At 46.3% G+C, this 19,076-nt stretch overlaps 1 protein-coding gene across 2 annotated transcripts in view; it reads right to left on the reverse strand.

Moving 5' to 3' along the window:
• Nucleotides 1-19,076, reverse strand: part of ENTPD2 (ectonucleoside triphosphate diphosphohydrolase 2) — a 238,373-nt gene that overhangs the window by 141,088 nt on the left and 78,209 nt on the right. For both annotated transcript variants that reach the window (XM_030207023.1, XM_030207024.1), the window contains exon 2: nt 7,711-7,828. In XM_030207023.1, the coding sequence (XP_030062883.1) occupies nt 7,711-7,828 (118 nt within the window). The remainder of the gene's footprint in view (nt 1-7,710; nt 7,829-19,076) is intronic.

Raw genomic sequence — 19,076 nt, forward strand, 5'->3', positions numbered from 1 at the left:
TCACAAGGCAGAGGGGAGTGTTATGGGTCTCTGAGAGGACTCAAATTGTCAACAATGTCAGAGTGTTGCAGGTACTTTCTTACACTCATGTCAGTCGATGGTCTCAAATTAAGATATGTGAAATATTTTAAAGTAACTACAAAAAATCATAAATAATTCTTTAAAATATATGTTAAAAATGAAGTCTAATTAAATGAAAGTCTGTTCAGACGAGTGATGAGGAAAGGCGAGCCAGCGGTGCTGCCTTTGTGAAATGAATCACCACCGAGGTCTGCGACTTCTCCTACATGGTGTGAATGTGCAAGATGCTGGGTTATATGGTCTTGATTCTAACTTTCATTACCCCCCATCTATTGAAAACATTGTTGGTTTGCTGGCTTATTAATTGTAGATGAAATAAAGAGCATATACGTGAAGCTAAGTACTTTTTTAAAAATTTCTATTTATAATTTGTCTTCAGTTGTGCTTCATTTTTGTAATAATCTTTTGAGACCTCAGGTGGACTAGATTTTTGAGCAGTAACACAATTTTACACTAAGATTTGTGCCATTTATAAATATTTTTGGACTAATACTTTTGGCATCTTATTTCATTTTTTATACATTGACAGTATTCTTGCCATAAAAGTTCTGATGGTCCCTTTAATGCCATGGAGGAGTTTTCTGCCTGTTTTGATCAAGTAGCGCTGGCTCCCTGCCAGAGTAAGAATACAAAATTCCAATACTTACTTTTCAGGTTTACAACTCAGGCATTCCATGTTATCTGGTAGGACATTTCATTCCCTTTTCTACGTCAAGATCTTTATGATCTCCAGAGGGCAGATTTCTAAATACAACTTGCAAATACAAAATCTGCATTAAAATTTCTAGACTAATAGCCTTCATGAACTTGACATCTATGGGAAAATTAGGTTCTTACCGTGATAATTTTCTTTCCTTTAGTCATAGCAGATGCAGCCATTACAGATGGGTTGTGTCCATCAACCAGCAGAGGGAGATAGAGAGCACACTTTTTTCAGTGCCTCATACCAGCTTGCTCCACTGCCTCTCTTCAGTATTTGAAGCTTCCAAAGCAGTATGGCAAACCGCAATAGGAATAACATAAGCTTTCCTGACAGCAAACGATGGCCCTACCACAAAGGGCACTAACTCAGAATGGAGGGAATGAAACATCCTCCTGGAGGGCAAAAACTCATCCTCCACTGAGACATAACTGGAGGGAATAAATTCATCCTCCAAAACATGAAACTGGAGGGAATTAAGTCATCCTCCTTTAATTGAACAAGAATCCTGAAGACTGTTTTCCGACTTTCTCCCAAGGACGGAATCTCCAGGAATCACGAACAGAACCTGAAATAGATTTACAGCAGATAGCATCAGACATTGAGGGATCATGGCTGCATCTGCTATGACTAAAGGAAAGAAAATTATCACGGTAAGAACCTAATTTTCCCTTCCTTGTCATCAAGCAGATGCAGCCATTACAGATGGGATGTATCAAAGCAATCCCTAGATAGGGTGGGAACAAGCCACACCACGCGCCAGCACTTGCGCTCCAAAATGTGCGTCCTTCCTGGCAGCCACATCCAGTCTGTAATGTCGGGCAAAAGAGAGCTTAGAAGCCCATGTTGCTGCACTACAAATCTCTTGAAGAGAGAGTGCTCCAGTTTCAGCCCAAGAAGAGGAAATTCCTCTAGTGGAATGCGCCTTAAAGGCATCAGGCGGAGGCCGGCCGGCAAGCAAATAAGCTGAAAAGATAGATTCTTTAAGTCAGCGGGCAATAGTGGCTTTAGACGCTGGAGACCCTTTTCGAGGACCTGATAGCAAAACAAACAGATGAACAGAGGTCCTGAAAGAGTTAGTAACTCGCAGATACTGCAGCAGAGTCCTACGCACGTCCAACAGGTGCAATTGCCCAAAAGATTCTGGAAACTCCTCCTCGACAAAGGAGGGCAAGAAAATAGAGTGGTTTAGGTGAAACGCTGAAACCACCTTAGGCAAGAAGGAAGGCACGGTCTGGACCGTGACCCCGGACTCTGAAAACTGCAGAAAAGGGTCTCTACAGGACAGTGCCTGGAGCTCTGACACCCGTCTCGCCGAAGTAATGGCCACTAACAAGACGGCCTTCAGTGTCAAATCTTTCTTTGAAGCACGCCAAAGCGGTTCAAAGGGAGCACCCTGAAGGGCCTTCAGCACTAGCCTCAGGTTCCAAGCTGGACAAGGTGCATGCACGGGAGGACGGAGCCGAAGCACCCCTCTAAGAAACCGTGCCACATCCGGATGAGCAGCTAAAGACACGCCTTCAACCTTGCCACGCAGGAAGGCCAACGCTGCCACTTGCACCCGCAGGGAATTATAGGCCAAGCCTTTTTGTACACCATCCTGCAAAAAGTCCAGAATCAGCGAGACAGGAGCCCGCAGGGGTGTGATCTCTTTGGAAGCACACCAGACTTCAAACTGGCGCCAAATCCTGGCATAAGCCACAGATGTGGAACGCTTGCGGGCTTGCAGGAGAGTGGTAATTACTTTATTGGAATAGCCTTTGTCTCTCAATTGCGCCCTCTCAATCGCCAGGCCATAAGACCAAATCGGCCGGCGTCCTCCATGGTCACCGGACCCTGTGACAACAGGTTGGGAACCAGAGGTAACTGAAGGGGATCCTCTACGAGCATCTGTCGGAGGTCCGCATACCAAGGCCTCCTGGGCCAATCCGGGGCGACGAGAACCACTTCTCCTGGATGCAGCCGAATCCGCAGGAGCACTCGCCCTATCAAGGGCCACGGAGGGAACACATACAGTAGGCCCGGAGGCCAGGGTTGAGCCAAGGCATCTAACCCCGCCGCGCGAGGATCTCTCCGTCTGCTGAAGAAGCACGAGACTTTGGCATTGGAACTTGTCGCCATTAGATCCATCATGGGCTTGCCCCACTTGGCACATATCTGCAGGAACACTTAGTCTGCAAGTTCCCACTCCGCTGGATCGATCTGATGCCTGCTTAGATAATCGGCTTGCACGTTGCTCTGACCTGCAATGTGAGCTGCCGACAGAAACTGTAGATGCAGCTCGGCCCAGTGGCAAATTTGTTCGGCCTGCGCGGCTAGAGCTCTGCACTGAGTGCCGCCTTGTCGATTTATGTAGGCCACTGCTGTCGTGTTGTCCGACATCACTCTGACAGCCAATCCTTCCAGGGTCACTTGAAAGGCCAAAAGCGCCTGAAACACCGCTTTCAACTCTAGGCGGTTGATGGACTACTCCGACTCCTCAGGTGTCCATAGACCCTGGGCATGCTTCCCCTTGCAATGTGCGCCCCAGTCTTTCAAACTGGCATCTGTCACCACTAGGCACCAATCGGGGAGCGCCAGCGGCATTCCTCGCCGCAGCATGCTGTCTGAGAGCCACCACTCCAAGCTGAGTCGGGCTGCAGGGAGCCAAGAGAGTCTGCATTGATAATCCTGAGATACTGGAGACCATCTTTGGAGTAGAGCATACTGTAGAGGTCTCAGGTGCGCTCTCGCCCAGGGCACCAGTTCCATGGTGGCCGTCATCGATCCAAGCAGCTGGACAATGTCCAAAGCTCGCGGGCGGGGCATCCTTAGGAGCAGACGGACCTGATTCTGAAGCTTGCACCGCCTTTGCTCGGGTAGGTACACATACCACGAGGCTGTGTCGATCTTGGCCCCCAAATATTCTAGAGACTGCGAGGGGGTCAGGTGACTTTTGGCCAAATTGACGACCCAGCCCTGAAGTACTGAGACCACTCTGGCTGTTACATGCTGACTCTCTGCAGCAGAGTTTGCTCGAATGAGCCAGTCGTCCAGGTACGGGTGAACCCTAATACACTCTCGCCTTAGAAAGGCAGCTACTACCACCATAACCTTCCAAAAGGTGCGGGGAGCTGTGGCGAGGCCAAAAGGCAAGGCCCGGAACTGGAAATGCTTTCCCATCACCGCAAACCTCAGAAACTTCTGGTGCGGGGGCCAAATTGGAACGTGCAAGTAAGCTTCTTTCAGGTCCAGAGACGTGAGAAACTCTCCTGGCTGTACCGCCGCAATGACGGAGCGCAGGGTTTCCATGTGAAAATGCCGCACTCTCAGGGACTTGTTTAATTCTTTTAAGTCCAGAATAGGGCAAAAAGACCCTCCTTTTCGCGGCACCACAAAGTAGATGGAGTAGCGGTTGCAGCCGTGTTCGGCGGGAGGTACCGGGGACACGGCCCCTAACTGAATCAGACCTTATAAAGTCTCCTCTACCGCTGCCCGTTTGGCTGCAGAACCGCATCGGGACGCCACAAACACGTCTCTTACAGGGGCGTTGAATTCTATTCTTTAACCGTCTCTGATCAGGTCCAAGACCCACTGATCTGAGGAAATGTTGGCCCACTCCTCGGCAAAGAGGGAAAGACGTCCTCCGATGACAGGACTCGAGGAGAGGGCCGGCGCACCATCATTGAGAGGGTCGCCCCTGAACTCCAGGCCTTGAGCCAGTGGCTGTGGAACGTTTGTCCGAGCGAAAGGAGTTCCTCTGCTGAAAACGGGCACGAGAAGTGAACCCAGCAGAACGCCCTGGGCGGTACCTTCGAGCTTCACGGAAGCGAGGTCTGTAAGAGGAGTGCACCACCGCACCCTTAGAGGAAGGCCGAGGCCTATCTTCGGGCAAGCGCTGGGGTTTAGCCTCACCCAGGCCCTTCACAATTTTCTCCAACTCCTCACCAAACAGGAGAAGGCCTTGAAAGGGCAACTTCACCAACCTTTGCTTAGAGGCCATGTCCGCCGCCCAATGCCGTAGCCAAAGAAGACGGCGAGCCACCACTGCTACTGCCATGTGTTTAGCCGAAGCTCTGACAATATCATAAAGGGCATCAGCAAGAAAGGACAAGGCCGACTCCATCCGCGGAGCCACATCTGAAAAGGGCTCCGCTCCATTACCGGGCTGTTCCACTGCCTGTTGCAACCAAGCCAGGCAGGCTCTAGCAGCATAACAACTGCATGCAGATGCCCGAATAGTGAGACCTGCAATTTCAAATGACCGTTTAAGTGCTGATTCCAGTCTACGGTCTTGAATATCCTTCAGGGCAACACCTCCTTCAACAGGGAGGTAGTTCTCTTTGTCACAGCTGTGACTAGGGCATCCACTTTAGGCATAGCAAAGCGAGCCATATGCTCCTCACTCAGAGGGTATAATTGCCCCATAGCCCTGGAAACTTTCAAAGGTCCCTCGGGGTCAGCCCATTGAGCCGAAATAAGCTCTTGGATGGAGTCATGCAAAGGAAAGGCTCGAGCAGGCTTTTTGGTACTAGCCATCCTAGGATTCACAGAGGAGGCTGTGCCACTGGCAGGGTCCTCAATAGAGAGAGCCTGCAGGGCATCAGAAATAAGTGCTGGCAGCTCATCACGGTGGAAAATCCTCACCGCGGAGGGATCATCCAGATCCTGAGTCACTTCTGCACCGGACTCTGGCTCCTCAGACCATGAAGGCCTGCCAGAGTCCTCCGAATCCTCGCAGCCCAACCACGGGGGGGGAAAATGGAGGTGCAGCACTCTCTGAAGGGGAAAGAGCCCTTCTGCGCTTCATATTCTGCCAATGATCAGGGAATAACGCCTCAGAGGGCATACCCAGGCTAGAATCCACCGGGGGGTGGGGGGGCATTAGAAGAGGCCCGTGCCGGGCTTTGTGGGAGAGCTCTTTTAAGCATGTATGCTTTATGCATTAATAAGACAAAATCAGGGGAGAAAAACTCACCCGGGGCTAGTAGCTCCCAGATCAGCCTCACTCCGAGGCCTCCCCCTGGGCTCAGGACTCTCCGTCTCAGCGGAGGTCGCGCCATGTGGCAAATTCAAAATGGCGTCCGCTGCCAGCTCTGAGCGCGAAGAATCGTCGCTCGCCATGCTCGGGCCGGCTCTAACGTCTGTACAGCACGCTTTACAGAGCCCCGCTGCTGATCTGCGCTTGCCACACTTGGAACAGCACTTTACTGTCTCCGCAGCCATCGCCGAAAACGGCGGTAAAATTCAAAATGGCGGTTCGCGCCAAAATCGCCCCGATCGCGGGCCCACCCCAGAGGAGTCAGAAAATACTCTTACCTCACTGGACCGAGTATCACAGCTCCGGTCCCACAGAAAAAGGCAAGGAAAAACCTCTGTTCCAGGGTCTAAGCGCCAAAGCTTTTTTTTTTACTCTGTGAGGAAAGCAGAGATAAATAGAACTCCGGAAGCTCAGGTGAGTGGGAAAGGCAGGGAAAGGGCGAACCTATGTGCCTGCATCCACAGTTGGTGGGGAAGGACAGGGAAAGCTAAGCAATGTGTCCACATCCACGGAGGTATGGGTAAGGCAGGGAAAGGGCGAACTTATGTGCCTTTAAAGTGAAGCTGCTATAGCCTCCAACACCCCTGCTAACAACTGGCAAAAGCACAGGAGCAACCTCCAGGCAGATTTTAGATGGAGCTCGAAGAAGCTGCAGCCACTCTGCTAGGGGAGATAGAGAATACTGAAGAGAGGCAGTGGAGCAAGCTGGTATGAGGCACTGAAAAAAAGTGTGCTCTCTATCTCCCTCTGCTGGTTGATGGACACAACCCATCTGTAATGGCTGCATCTGCTTGATGACAAGGAATTTTGGACTTTATAACCTTTTAAAATACAGAATGAAAATTAGTTTCCAAAATGTAAAAAGTGATTAAGACATATATTTCATAAACAGAGTAGGATGAAGTTAAGCTTGGTTGCAACAGGTCTGCTGTTCTACCCAACCTTGTGTGTCCTCTTTTTTTCTGCTCTTGAAATTATTGGGGTTGATATTCAGTCATTTTCCTACCTTGTCCAGATAATTTCCCAGATACCAGCGTTGAATATTGGCAGCACCTGAATAACTTCCAACGGCCACTCTCTACCCGGATATTCAATGCTGCTATCTGGATACAGTCCGGCACTGAATATATAGGTATAAATTTAAACGCTGTGGTCAGTGTTTGTGACTATAGTATTTCAATAATCTGGGAAAAGTGACTTGCTTCCTGGATGTGTTTACGTCAGTTTTTTTTAAATTTTTAATTTAATTTCTGTTGGTGTTTTGATGTATATAGGTTTACTCATTGTTTATTTTTATTTCAAATATACATTGCTTAGATATACTATATTTATACAGCAGTATAATGTTATGTATTATTAAATAGAAATGTACCTTTTCGTTTTGTTTTATGCTATTTATGACAGTAGATTATCCGTGGGATTGGGTATACAAGTTGCTTTCAGCATATTTAAATGAGGCAGTGGAAGGGTTCACACCTGAACCATTCCAACCTAAACAAATTGATTCAGTTCTAGTTTTACCCCTCTGTATGATGTACAAGACTTAGTTCCTACTTTCTTTGGAAAACCATAATTAAAACTCTGCATAGAATGGAGCAAAACCAGCACTGAATCCGCCTGTTTGTGGTGATCTGCCTAAGGTGACAACAAGGCAGTGTGGCAATTCATATATGGACACTACTGCTATTTTTTTTTAACCATCACTACCACCACAGCAGAAGCATGCTCAATGCACTTCCTTCCCTCTTGGAGCTGGAGACATTTCCCATTGGGTCAATCTGCTGTTCAGAACAGAATTAAAATTATTAGAATAAAGCAATCAAGTCAAGGTTAAGGCACATCACAAAACATTCCTAACTTCCCAGTCTTTGATGAGTAAGTGACACATGGTTGGCAATGCAGGACCTACCATTCACATCACACATGGTGTGCTCACTGACGATCCCCGTGTCATTCTCTTTGTCTGCAGGCCACTTGTACACAAATAGGGCTGTATGCGAGGAGCCTGCATCCAGGACAATTCCATACTGCAAGCAAAGAGGACAGAAGATAAAAATGAGTGCCATAGTCTAGATCACTCAAGCTGCCCATTTCTTTTATTCTCTTGTGAGATTTACTTCAAGATTCCCTTTTCTTATCTTGCATGACTTTTTATGTTTTTATAGCCCGTTTGCTAAGAAGGAGAAAAGAGGTATACCATAAATCTTAAAGACCTAGGCTCCTTTAGCAAAAATCTTCTTTCCTGAAATCCACACCAAGGGTTGGCCTTTAGGCAAGACCAGGTAGTCACCTAGGATGTCAGCTTCTAGTGGGGCAGCAAAGAGCAGCTGCAGGCAAAGAACCTAACAGCAACGTATACTCAGATCCATCAACATGTACTTTTAAATATTAAATTTTATTTTGCTTTTAAAAGTATGTCTAGTTATGCATTTTATAGAATTTCTGTACAAAGATCACAACTTTAGAGTATCATTATCAAAATCTTAGACATTGGAGATGGAAATTGATGGGCTAGGGACCTGAAAAAAAAAATAGGGAAACGATAAAGTTGAAGGTTCACCTAGGGCAGTGGTCCTCAACCTAGTCAGATTTTCAGGATATATACAGTGAATATGCATATGAGAGGTCTGTATGCACTGCTTTCTTGGAATGCAAAGCAATCCCATACATTCATTGTAGATATCCTGAAAACCTGAATGGCTGGGTATGCCCCAAGGACTGAGTTGAGAAGCACTGTATTAGGGCACCCAATACTCTTGCATTGAACCTATCTACACCCACTACTGCTCATATTTGACTCACGTCTTACAGCCTATTTTAAATCAACAAAATCCTATGGGCTTAATGACTCAAATCCAGTTTGGCCTCTAGAAAGCAAAAAGAAGAGAAAACAGAAAACATTTCAGAACAAAATATATTCTAGAAACATTTTGAAAGTCCTTCATGGCCTGAAAATGATATATTTAAAGCAGCTGGACACTGTAAACTCTTGCATTTTACAGCAAGCAATGAAAGACTTCTGTTTTCTCTCTCTCTCTCTTTTTTTTTTAATTTATCATGAATTCTTTAGAAGCTTGCCTCTGGCAAGTTGTTTTGAGCATATTTAAAGAGGCAGTGTTATGGCTGTCATCTTCTCCTAGACCTTTGTTTTTGCCCCACTGTAAGTAGGGGAATCTTTAGAGAATGCAATGGGAAACACTAGAACGGATACACCCATTTGAATTATTGTGGCAAACTTAGGTATGGGTATGATTTTATTTAAACAAAACACTATTTTAACTCAAGCCAATACCCTGAGCATGCTCAATGCACTTCCTCTTCTCCATCCAATTCTAGATGTTGGTGACATCACAAAAAACATTATGTGCAGAGAGGGGTATAATGGAACTCATACTACTAAAATGCAGTGCTTCCCAGCCCTCTCTTGGAGGCACACTACGAGCCATGTTTATGAAATGTTAGTACATGCTAAAAATGTAAGCTTATGCAAACTGCCACCATGACCATGTTATTCCTATGAGTGTGGCGGAAGTTAGCATGCGCTCTTTTATAAACATAGCCCTTAACCAGCTGGATTTTCAGGATTACCACAACGAATATGCATGAGATAGAGAGTCATTGAATGCAAGTCTAATATTTGAAAATGTACCTTATTGTATATGCATTGTGGTATTCCTGAAAACCCACCTGTCTAGGTGTTCTGAGAGAAGAAGCGAAGATACTTACCTGTAGCAGGTATTCTCCGAGGACAGCAGGCTGATTGTGGGTCGATATCCGCGTCGGTCCAGGAATCGGCATTTTGCAAGCAAAATAAAAACAAAGTTTTGCCAAAGCGGACTGCTTTCCCGCCCGTCGCGTGAGCACGTCTAGCCAGTTAAATCAAAAAGCTTAAAAACAAATAAATAACTCCAAAGGGGAGGAGGGCGGGTTTGTGAGAACAATCAGCCTACTGTCCTCGGAGAATACCTGCTACAGGTAAGTATCTTCGCTTTCTCCGAGGACAAGAAGCTGCTTATTCTCACATGTGGGGTATCCCTAGCAACCAGGCTCACTCAAAACAATGAACATTGGTCAATTGGGTCTCACAACGGCAAGAACATAACATAGATTGACCTGAAACCATGAACAACTAACCGAGAGTGCAGCCTGGAACAGAACAAAAATGGGTTGGGGGTGGGTGGAAATGCAATCTGCTAGCCAATTGGAGCTTGTGTGTTTTCCAATGGCGACTCTCCTCCTGTTGAGATCAAAGGAAACAAACTGGGCGAACTTTCTGAAGGGCTTTGTCCGCTCCACGTAAAAGGCCAATGCAGTCCAAGCTATGCAAACTGCTTTCGTCAGGGCGGGTATGATGACGGGGAATGAACGTTGGCAAGACAATAGACTGATTCAGATGGAACTCCGACACCACCTTTGGCAGAAACTTAGGGTGCGTGCGGAGGACTACTCTGTTGTGATGAAACTTGATATAAGGTGCGTGTGCTACCAGGGCCTGAAGCTCACTGACTATGAGCTGAAGTAAGCCACCAAAAAAACGACCTTCCAGGTCAAGTACTTCAGAAGGCAGGAATTCAGTGGCTCAACAGGAGCTTTCATCAGCTGGGTGAGAATGACATTGAGATCCCACGACACTGGTGGAGGTTTAACCGGGGGCTTTGACAAAAGCAAACCTCTCATGAAGCAAACAACTAAAGGCTGTCCAGAGATATGCTTACCCTCTACACGCTGATGATAGACACTAATCGCACTAAGATGAACCCTTACTGAGTTGGTTTTGAGGCCAGACTCTATAGAAGGTTTGGTTTTGAGGCCAGACTCTAGTGTAGAAGGTATTCAAGCAGGGTCTGTGTAGGACAAGAAAGAGGATCTAGGGCCTTGCTGTCACACCAGACGGCAAATCTCCTCCATTTGAAAGAGTAACACCTCTTTGTGGAACCTTTTCTGAAAGCAAGACTCAGGAGACACCTTCTGAAAGACCCAAGGAGGTGAATTCTAAGCTCTCAACATCCAGGTCGTGAGAGCCAGAGACTGGAGGTTGGGATGTAAAAGCGACCCCTCGTTCTGGGTGATGAGGGTTGGAAAACAGTCCATCTCCACGGTTTCTCGGAGGACAACTCCAGAAGAAGATGGAACCAAATCTCTTGCGGCCAGAAGGGTGCAATCAGGATCATGGTTCTGCAGTCTTGCTTGAGCGTCAGCAAAGTCTTCCCCACCAGAGGTATGGAAGGATACGCATACAGAAGGCCTGTCCCCCAATGCAGGAGAAAGGCATCTGACACTAGTCTGACGTGGGCCTGAAGCCTGGAACAGAACTGAGGGACCTTGTGATTGATCTGAGTGGCAAAAATATCCACCGAGGGGGTGCCCCACGCTCAGAAGATCTTGCAGTCTACGCCCATGTTCAGTGACGACTCGTGAGGTTGCATAATTTTGCTCAACCTGTCGGCCAGACTGTTGTTTGCGCCTGCCTGATAAGTGGCTTAGAGAAACATGCCGTGACGGCGTGCCCAAAGCCACATCTGGACGGCTTCCTGACACAGAGGGCGAGATCCGGTGCCCCCCTGCTTATTGGTGTAATACATGGTAACCTGACTGTCTGAATCAAAATGATTTGGTTGGACAGTCGATCTCTGAAAGCCTTTAGAGCATTCCAGATCACTCGCAATTCCAGGAGGTTGAGCTGAAGACCTTTTTCCTGAAAGGACCAAGCTCCTTGAGTGTGAAGCCCATCTACATGAACCACCTACCCCAGGAGCGATGCATCCATTGTCAGCACTTTTTGTGGTAGAGGAATTTGGAATGGACTTCCCAAGGTCAAACTGGATTGAATCGTCCACCACTGAAGGGAATTCTGAAAGTCGGTGGAATTCAAGGGGAGTTACACTCAGGTACACTAGGTATTTTCCTGTCCCCTGAGGGCTTAACAATCTAAACTTGTAGCTGAGGCAATGGAGGGTTAAATGATTTGCCCAAATCACAAGGAGTAGCTGTGGATTTGAACCCTGGCTTCCCTGGTTCTTAGCCCACTGCTCTAACCATTAGACTATGCCTCCACTCTTATACTGAATTTACACCAGTTCTCATCTTCTTAAGTTAAGGATGTCTGGGTAAGTGTAAATTTCTTTTATTACTACAGCTCATCCTGTGATGCAAAAGGACAAGTACATATGTATTTTTGCTGGGGCCAGCAAATCATTCCCCACAATAAAAAACAAAGAATTATTTAAATTCATTTTTATTACTCACTCTGCCAGCCTTTAAAGAAAGGGTAGTTATGTATTTGCATATCTTACTAGACTCTATTTCCTGAAATCCAAGCATTAAAAAATAATTTTGTATGTTAGGCATGAACGGTATGATTTAGAGGCAGAGAAATGAGGTAAATTGGCAAAGTATCTAGGAGGTAGAAGGGGTGGTGGAGTTGAGGGGGGATTAAGTAGGTTTGAGGAACTAAAGAACAACTGGGTCTCAGTGACTAGGGGCTAGAAGTATGGGATGGGAAACTGTAGCATTAAGATGTGGTTTAATGTTCAAGAGCACTAGTTGGGGGAGGAGAAAATAGGGCTAATGTTGCAGTGTAAAAAACTGTCACGTTTTCCAAGCTGGAAACTGGGTTTGTGAGCCCTTGGGCCACTGCCGAGGAGCGGCAGTGGCAGGCAAAACCACCCTCAAACTAGGGGCAGGGCAGAACAGGACTGGAACCCCGGACTGGGGTTGCAGCAGAGGCAAACACGCTGGAACAGGCAGAGCAGGAACTCTAGTCTTCACCTGCACTTAGCCGCTTTTCCCCAGGAGTTGAACCCCTGGGTGCAGGCGGCCAGCAGGGCAGGGGCAGGGGCAGGATACCAACAGGCAACACACAACAGAGAAGGACTAAAAGCTTCCAGTGCAGCCACTAAACAAGAAACACAAACAGATAAGAAATATGATTGAAAGCTGCCAGACAGCCACTAAACAAGAAACACAGAGAACCCAGAACTAGACACAGAAACACAAGAATCAAGACTAAGACAGTACAAGCTAAGCTACACAAAGACTAAACTAGAATCAGGCAGGGAACTAGAACAAGAAACTAAACTAAGCAGAAGTGCCGCAAGCACCAACATACCAGTGCCTTAGGCGATGCAAAGGCAAAGCAGAAAGATTTCAGAATGGCTAATAAGCCCAGCAGCAGCTGAGGGTCAGCTGCCGCAATCACCAGGCAACTACGGGAGCAGTGCAGGTTCAAACAAAAAGAGCAAGTCTGGCAGTCTGGAAGATCCGGACGGGACTCAGCTAAAATCTGGAACGGGTGACAATAACCAGACAGTGCATTGCAGCCACCAGGTGGCGAGAAGAAGGAGAGCACAAAACATGGGCACAACTGTGACAAAAACATTGTTGTATGCTAAAATTTGAACACACGTTTTTTAAAAAATAATTTTGTGAGTTTGAGATTGTGAAGCTGCTTTGATCATCATGGCTGATGTTTAGTTTAGGTTCCAAGTTTACAAGTTTAGTAAAACTTAACATACTATTCAAAATAACTAGGTGGTTTACAATACTAAAACCAAAACAGATAAAATGTGAAAGGAACACCAGTTAATATAGGAAAGAAAAGCTAAAAAGCAAGTAAAGCTTCATAACACACTAGTCATAACATGAACTCCTATACAACAGATCCAGAGTTCTTGGTAGACAATCTCAGAGACAGCAAACTGGGGAAATAAGCCAAATCTCAGGGACCAAAGGCTGCCGAAAATTAAAAAAAAAAAAAAAAAAAAAAAAAAAGCTTTCAATTGCCCTTTAAAAACAGGTAAAGACTCTTCCTGCTTGATATTTATAGGCAACATATTCCAAAGCCTAGGTCCTGAGGCAGAAAATCTTTTCATGAGCACTCTCTAAAAGTAGGAACCATTAGGAAATTAAGGACAATGCATGACCTAGAGAGTCCAAGCAGGAACATAATTGACCAAAAGATTCAAAAGATATCGGTGGACTGCTGATAGGACCTTGTACATCAAGAAAAGCATTTTGAAAGTAATAAATTGGGAGTCAATGCTCCTCATGAAGGAGGTCATGTAACTGAATCTCTGAGAGCCAGTCAGAAGTTTAATAACTACATTTTGGACAATCTGCAAACACTGCAAATCTGAGTGATATATACCATTGTTTAGGATGTTGCAGCAGTCTAATCAATTAATTATAAGAGAGTGAATCAGAACTCACAAAGCTGATTCTATGAAAACGCCATGGACCGAATAGGGCATCCAAAGTTTGAAGAAGCATGACTGGACTACTTGAGAGAGCTGAGCTTGAAAGTTCAAATTCTGATCTAAAACAACTCCCAAGATTTTCACTACAAGTTGAAAAGAGGTACTATTCCCAGCAATTGTCAATGGTAACAGAAGCTGGGGCATTCTCAGCCTAGAGAACAAAACCCCCAGTGTCTTACTGGATTTAATTTGAGCCCGAGAACCCAGCCAGACTGCAAGAAAATCTATTTTAGATGAAAGAAAAGCAATAGCTTGAGGTGAAGTTGATCAAGGAGGACAGAAGGCCTGTATATTATCCGCATAAACAAAGTTTAAGACCAAAAAAACTGACCCAAATATAGGAGCGAGGACAAGAAGACATTAAATAGAATAGGAGCTAGTAATGACCCTTGAGGGATCCCTGAAGGTAGAGAATATGAAGCCGAAGGGATCCCTGCCAACAAACTGCATTTGAATGACCCATCATTAAACCAGGACTGTACCATCAAGGCCAGTATCTTTCAACCGCGAAGAAGCTGGTCATGGCCAATGGTGTCAAATGCCAAAGATCGATCCAAGGAAATAAGCACTACAGACTTATTTTGTGAGAACTGTTGTAAAAGAAAAGTAGTCAGTCCCAAAAGTGACATATCTGTACTCTATCCCTTTCTGAAACTCGTTTAATTAGGATGCAAAACATCTGTTGCAATCAAGAACTCCCCTATATGTCGAAAAACAACAAATTCTGTTAATTTCCCCAAAAAGAGTAAATTGGAAATTGGTGGATAGCTAACTACATCTGATTGTGAAAGCGTATGATCCTAAAAACTTAGAGCAAACCGCTGTTTGTTTCCATAAGGGAAAATTAGATTCTTACCTTGGTAATTTTCTTTCCTTTAGTCATAGCAGATGAATCCATTACGAGTGGGTTGTGTCCATCAACCAGCAGGGGGAGATAAAGAGCACTGAAAAACCATAGTGCCTCATGGCAAGCTAGTTCTATCTGCCTCTTCAGTATTTGAAGCTTCCAAAGCAGGGTTATACCGCAAAGCATATTAACATGAACTTTCCTCACAGCGGATGAACGCCCCAGAACAGGAGCAACAATTCAAAGGAGGGACGAACTCAACCTCCTGTAACAGAACAGAAATCATGAAGACTGTTTTCCAACTTCTCCCAATGAGGGAACATATCTACAGGAAAAACTGAACATAAAATTAACATAATGAACCACTGAGGAAGGGCTCATGGATTCATCTGCTAGGACTAAAGGAAAGAAAATTACCAAGGTAAGAACCTAATTTTCCCTCCCTTGTCATCAAGCAGATGAATCCAATATGAGCGGGATGTATCAAAGCAATCCCTAGATAGGGTTGGAGCAAGCCACACCACGTGCCAGCACTTGTGCTCCAAAATGCGCGTCTCTACTGGCAGCCACATCCAGCCTGTAATGTTGGGCAAGAGAGAGCTTAGAAGCCCATGTCGCTGCACTGCATATCTGTTGGAGAGAGAGTACTCCAGTTTCAGCCCAAGAAGAGGAAATCACTCTTGTGGAATGTGCCTTAAAGGGCTTGAGGCGAAGGCTGGCCAGACAGCAAATATGCTGAAAAATAGCTTCTTTGAGCCAACGGGCTATAGTGGCCAGGGCATCCAACCCCACCGAGCGAGGATCTCTCCGTCTGCTGTAAAAGCATGGTACTTTGGTATTTGCACTTGAGGTCATAAGATCCGCTAGGGGCATCCCCCATTTGGCACACATCTGCAGGAAAACTTCGTCTGCAAGTTCCCACTCCACTGGGTCGATTTGATTCCTCCTTAGATAATCGGCTTGCACGTTGCTCTGACCTGCAATGTGAGCTGCTGACAGAAACTGCAGATGTAGCTCGGCCCAGTGGCATATCTGAGTGGCCTCTGTGGCCAGTGCTTGACACTGAGTGCCGCCTTGTTGATTTATGTAGGCCACTGCTGTCGTGTTGTCCGACAGAACTCTGACAGCCAATCCTTCCAGGGTCAATGGAAAGGCCAGAAGCGCCTGAAATATCGCTTTCAACTCCAAGCGACTGATGGACCACGCCGACTCCTCGGGTGTCCAGAGACCCTGGGCATGCCTTCCCCGGCAATGTGCACCCCAGCCCTTCAGGCTGGCATCTGTTACCACCAGGCACCAATCGGGGAGTGCTAGCGGCATTCCTCGCTGTAGCATGCTGTCTGAGAGCCACCACTCTATACTGAGTCGGGCCACAGGGAGCCACGTGAATCTGCATTGATAATCCTGAGATATTGGAGACCATCTTGAACCAGGGAACACTGCAAAGGTCTCAGGTGCGCTCTCGCCCATGGCACCACTTCTAAGGTGGCCGTCATCGACCCCAACAGCTGGACAATGTCCCAAGCTCGCGGGCGAGGCATCCTCAGGAGCAGACGGACCTGGTTCTGAAGCTTGCACCGCCTTTGCTCGGGTAGGTATACATACCCGAGGCTGTGTTGAACCAGATCCCCAAATATTCTAGAGATTGAGAGGGGGTCAGGTGACTTTTGGCTAAATTGACGACCCAGCCCAGAGATTGCAGTACTGAGACCACTCTTGCTGTAACATGATGACTCTCTTCTGCAGAGTCCGCTCTGATGAGCCAGTCGTCTAGGTACGGGTGAACCCGGATACCCTGTCGCCTAAGAAAGGCAGCTACTACCACCATTACCTTTGAAAAGGTTCGGGGAGCTGTGGCGAGGCCAAAAGGCAAGGCCCGAAACCGGAAATGTTTTCCCATCACCGCAAAATGCAGAAACCTCTGGTGCGGGGGCCAAATTGGTATAGGCAAGTAAGCTTCTTTCAGGTCCAGAGACGTGAAAAACTCTCCTGGCTGTACCGCCGCTATGACGGAAAGCAGGGTTTCCATTTGAAAATGCCGCACTCTCAGAGACTTGTTGACTTCTTTTAAGTCTAGGATTGCGCGACGAACTGCCCACAGATGAAAGAGTTGGCGAGTCCTTTGATTAGCCCTGGCAAAGGAGCGTCGACGCTCTTGGACCTGGAAAAACAACTCCATTGCTCCCGAATTATTCAACCACCATGCCCAAAGGAGTGGAGGAGTGAGTTAGAGGTATATGCTGAAACAGAGGACGTTTACAGCAGAACCCAAATCGGCGGAACCACTCCTAAATACCTTTGAGAAATCAACTTGGAGTTTTTGGCTCCCATGGAGGTTACATTGAATACCATCTGGAAGGCGCTTCGGGACCTAACGGTGGCAGTAAATAATTTTGTTTCAGATATAATTTTATTAGAGAGTTACATGGACAATTCAACTGAACCATTTGAGAGTAAAAAAATTGATATAACAAATGATTCTACATGAGCAAGAAGTGGTTATGATTTTGAAAATGATAATAGACCAGAAATTTTGAATAATAAAATGAATATTATAGATGATTAATATCGAGATTATTGTTTTTACCAGAGTTCCGGGTATGACTCCTAAAGTTTTCCTCAAATTATTACTTTAAAAGGAGTGAAGTCTGTGAAAACTGGGATTACTTTAATCAGTGGGATTTGAATTAGAGACTTAAGTATATGTATTGTTAAATAACTTCTGGTTTTTAAAAGAGAAAGAATGTAATCAGATGTATTATTTCTAACTAATATTGGACAATAAGTATGTTTTCAATGAAATGATTTGACTATACACCGTATTGGCCTTGAAGAAGCCAACCAGATGATCAATGTGGAATAATGAATTAGACGAGTAATATCTGGGGATAATCAGGTTAATACCACAGGGTTTTTTTCTGTTTACTGTTTAATTGATCTCCTTATCTTGTTTCACTCTCCCTATTTAGTGGTCTAAGAAACAGAATAGAATTACCTGACAAATAATTCCTACATATTACTTTCTCTGTATTTCCAGCAAGTTGTTTTATCGCTTGTAAAAAATTTAAATGGTTATAAATAAAAAATTTAAAAAAAAAACCCAATGTTCTCCACCTCCTCACCAAATAGAAGGCCTCGAAAGGGCAACTTCACCAACCTTTGCTTAGAGGCCATGTCAGCCACCCAATGCCGTAGCCACAACTGGCGGCGAGCTGCCACCGCCACAGCCATCTGTTTAGCCGAAGCTCTGACCAGATCATAAAAGGCGTCAGCCAAGAAAGACAAGGCCAACTCCATCTGCGGTGCCACCTCCGCAAGGGGCTCCTCTCCATCTCCGGGCTGTTCCACTGCCTGTTGTAACCAAGCAAGGCAGGCTCGGGCAGCGCAACAGCTGCATGCAGACGCCCCTAAGGATAGGCCTGAATCTCAAAGGACCGCTTTATAGTTGATTCAAGGCGTCGGTCCTGCATGTCCTTCAGGACAACTCCTCCTTCAACCAGGAGGGTAGTTCTCTTTGTCACAGCTGTGACTAGGGTATCCACTTTAGGCACTGCTAGGTGCACCAAATTCTCCTCACTGAGAGGGTATAATTGCCCCATAGACCTGGCAACTTTCAAAGGCCCCCTCGGGGTCAGCCCATTTAGCTGAATTAAGCTCTTGGATGGAGTCATGCAAAGGAAAGGCTCGAGCAGGCTTCTTAGTACTTGTCATCCTCGGATTAGCAGAGGAGAGCTCAGCACTCATAGGATCTTCAATAGAGAGGCAGCTCATCGCGGTGGAAAATCCTCATCGCGGAAGGATCATCCAGATCCAGTGGCAATCCTGCACCTTTCCTCTGGCTCTCCAGACCACGAGGGCCTGCCAGACCCCTCAGACTCCTCACATCCCAACCGGGGGGGGGGGGGGGGGGGGGGGGAACGGGGGTGCGCCACTCTCTGAAGGGGAATCTACCCTTCTGCGCTTGTCCTGCGGCCATCTGTCAGGGGAAAACGCACCTGATGGTAATTCAAGGCCGGGCTCTACTGGAGGGGACACAGGCAGCCGGGCCGATTGAGACCCCTGTGGGAGAGCTCTTTTTAACATAAATGCTTTATGTAGCAGTAAAACAAATTCAGGGGAGAATGGCTCACCCTGGCCTCCCGGTTCCAGTCCAGGGGAAATGGCTCTTCTGAG

The sequence above is a fragment of the Microcaecilia unicolor genome, chromosome 6, assembly GCF_901765095.1.
Source record: "Microcaecilia unicolor chromosome 6, aMicUni1.1, whole genome shotgun sequence".
NCBI classification, from domain to species: Eukaryota; Metazoa; Chordata; class Amphibia; order Gymnophiona; family Siphonopidae; genus Microcaecilia; species Microcaecilia unicolor.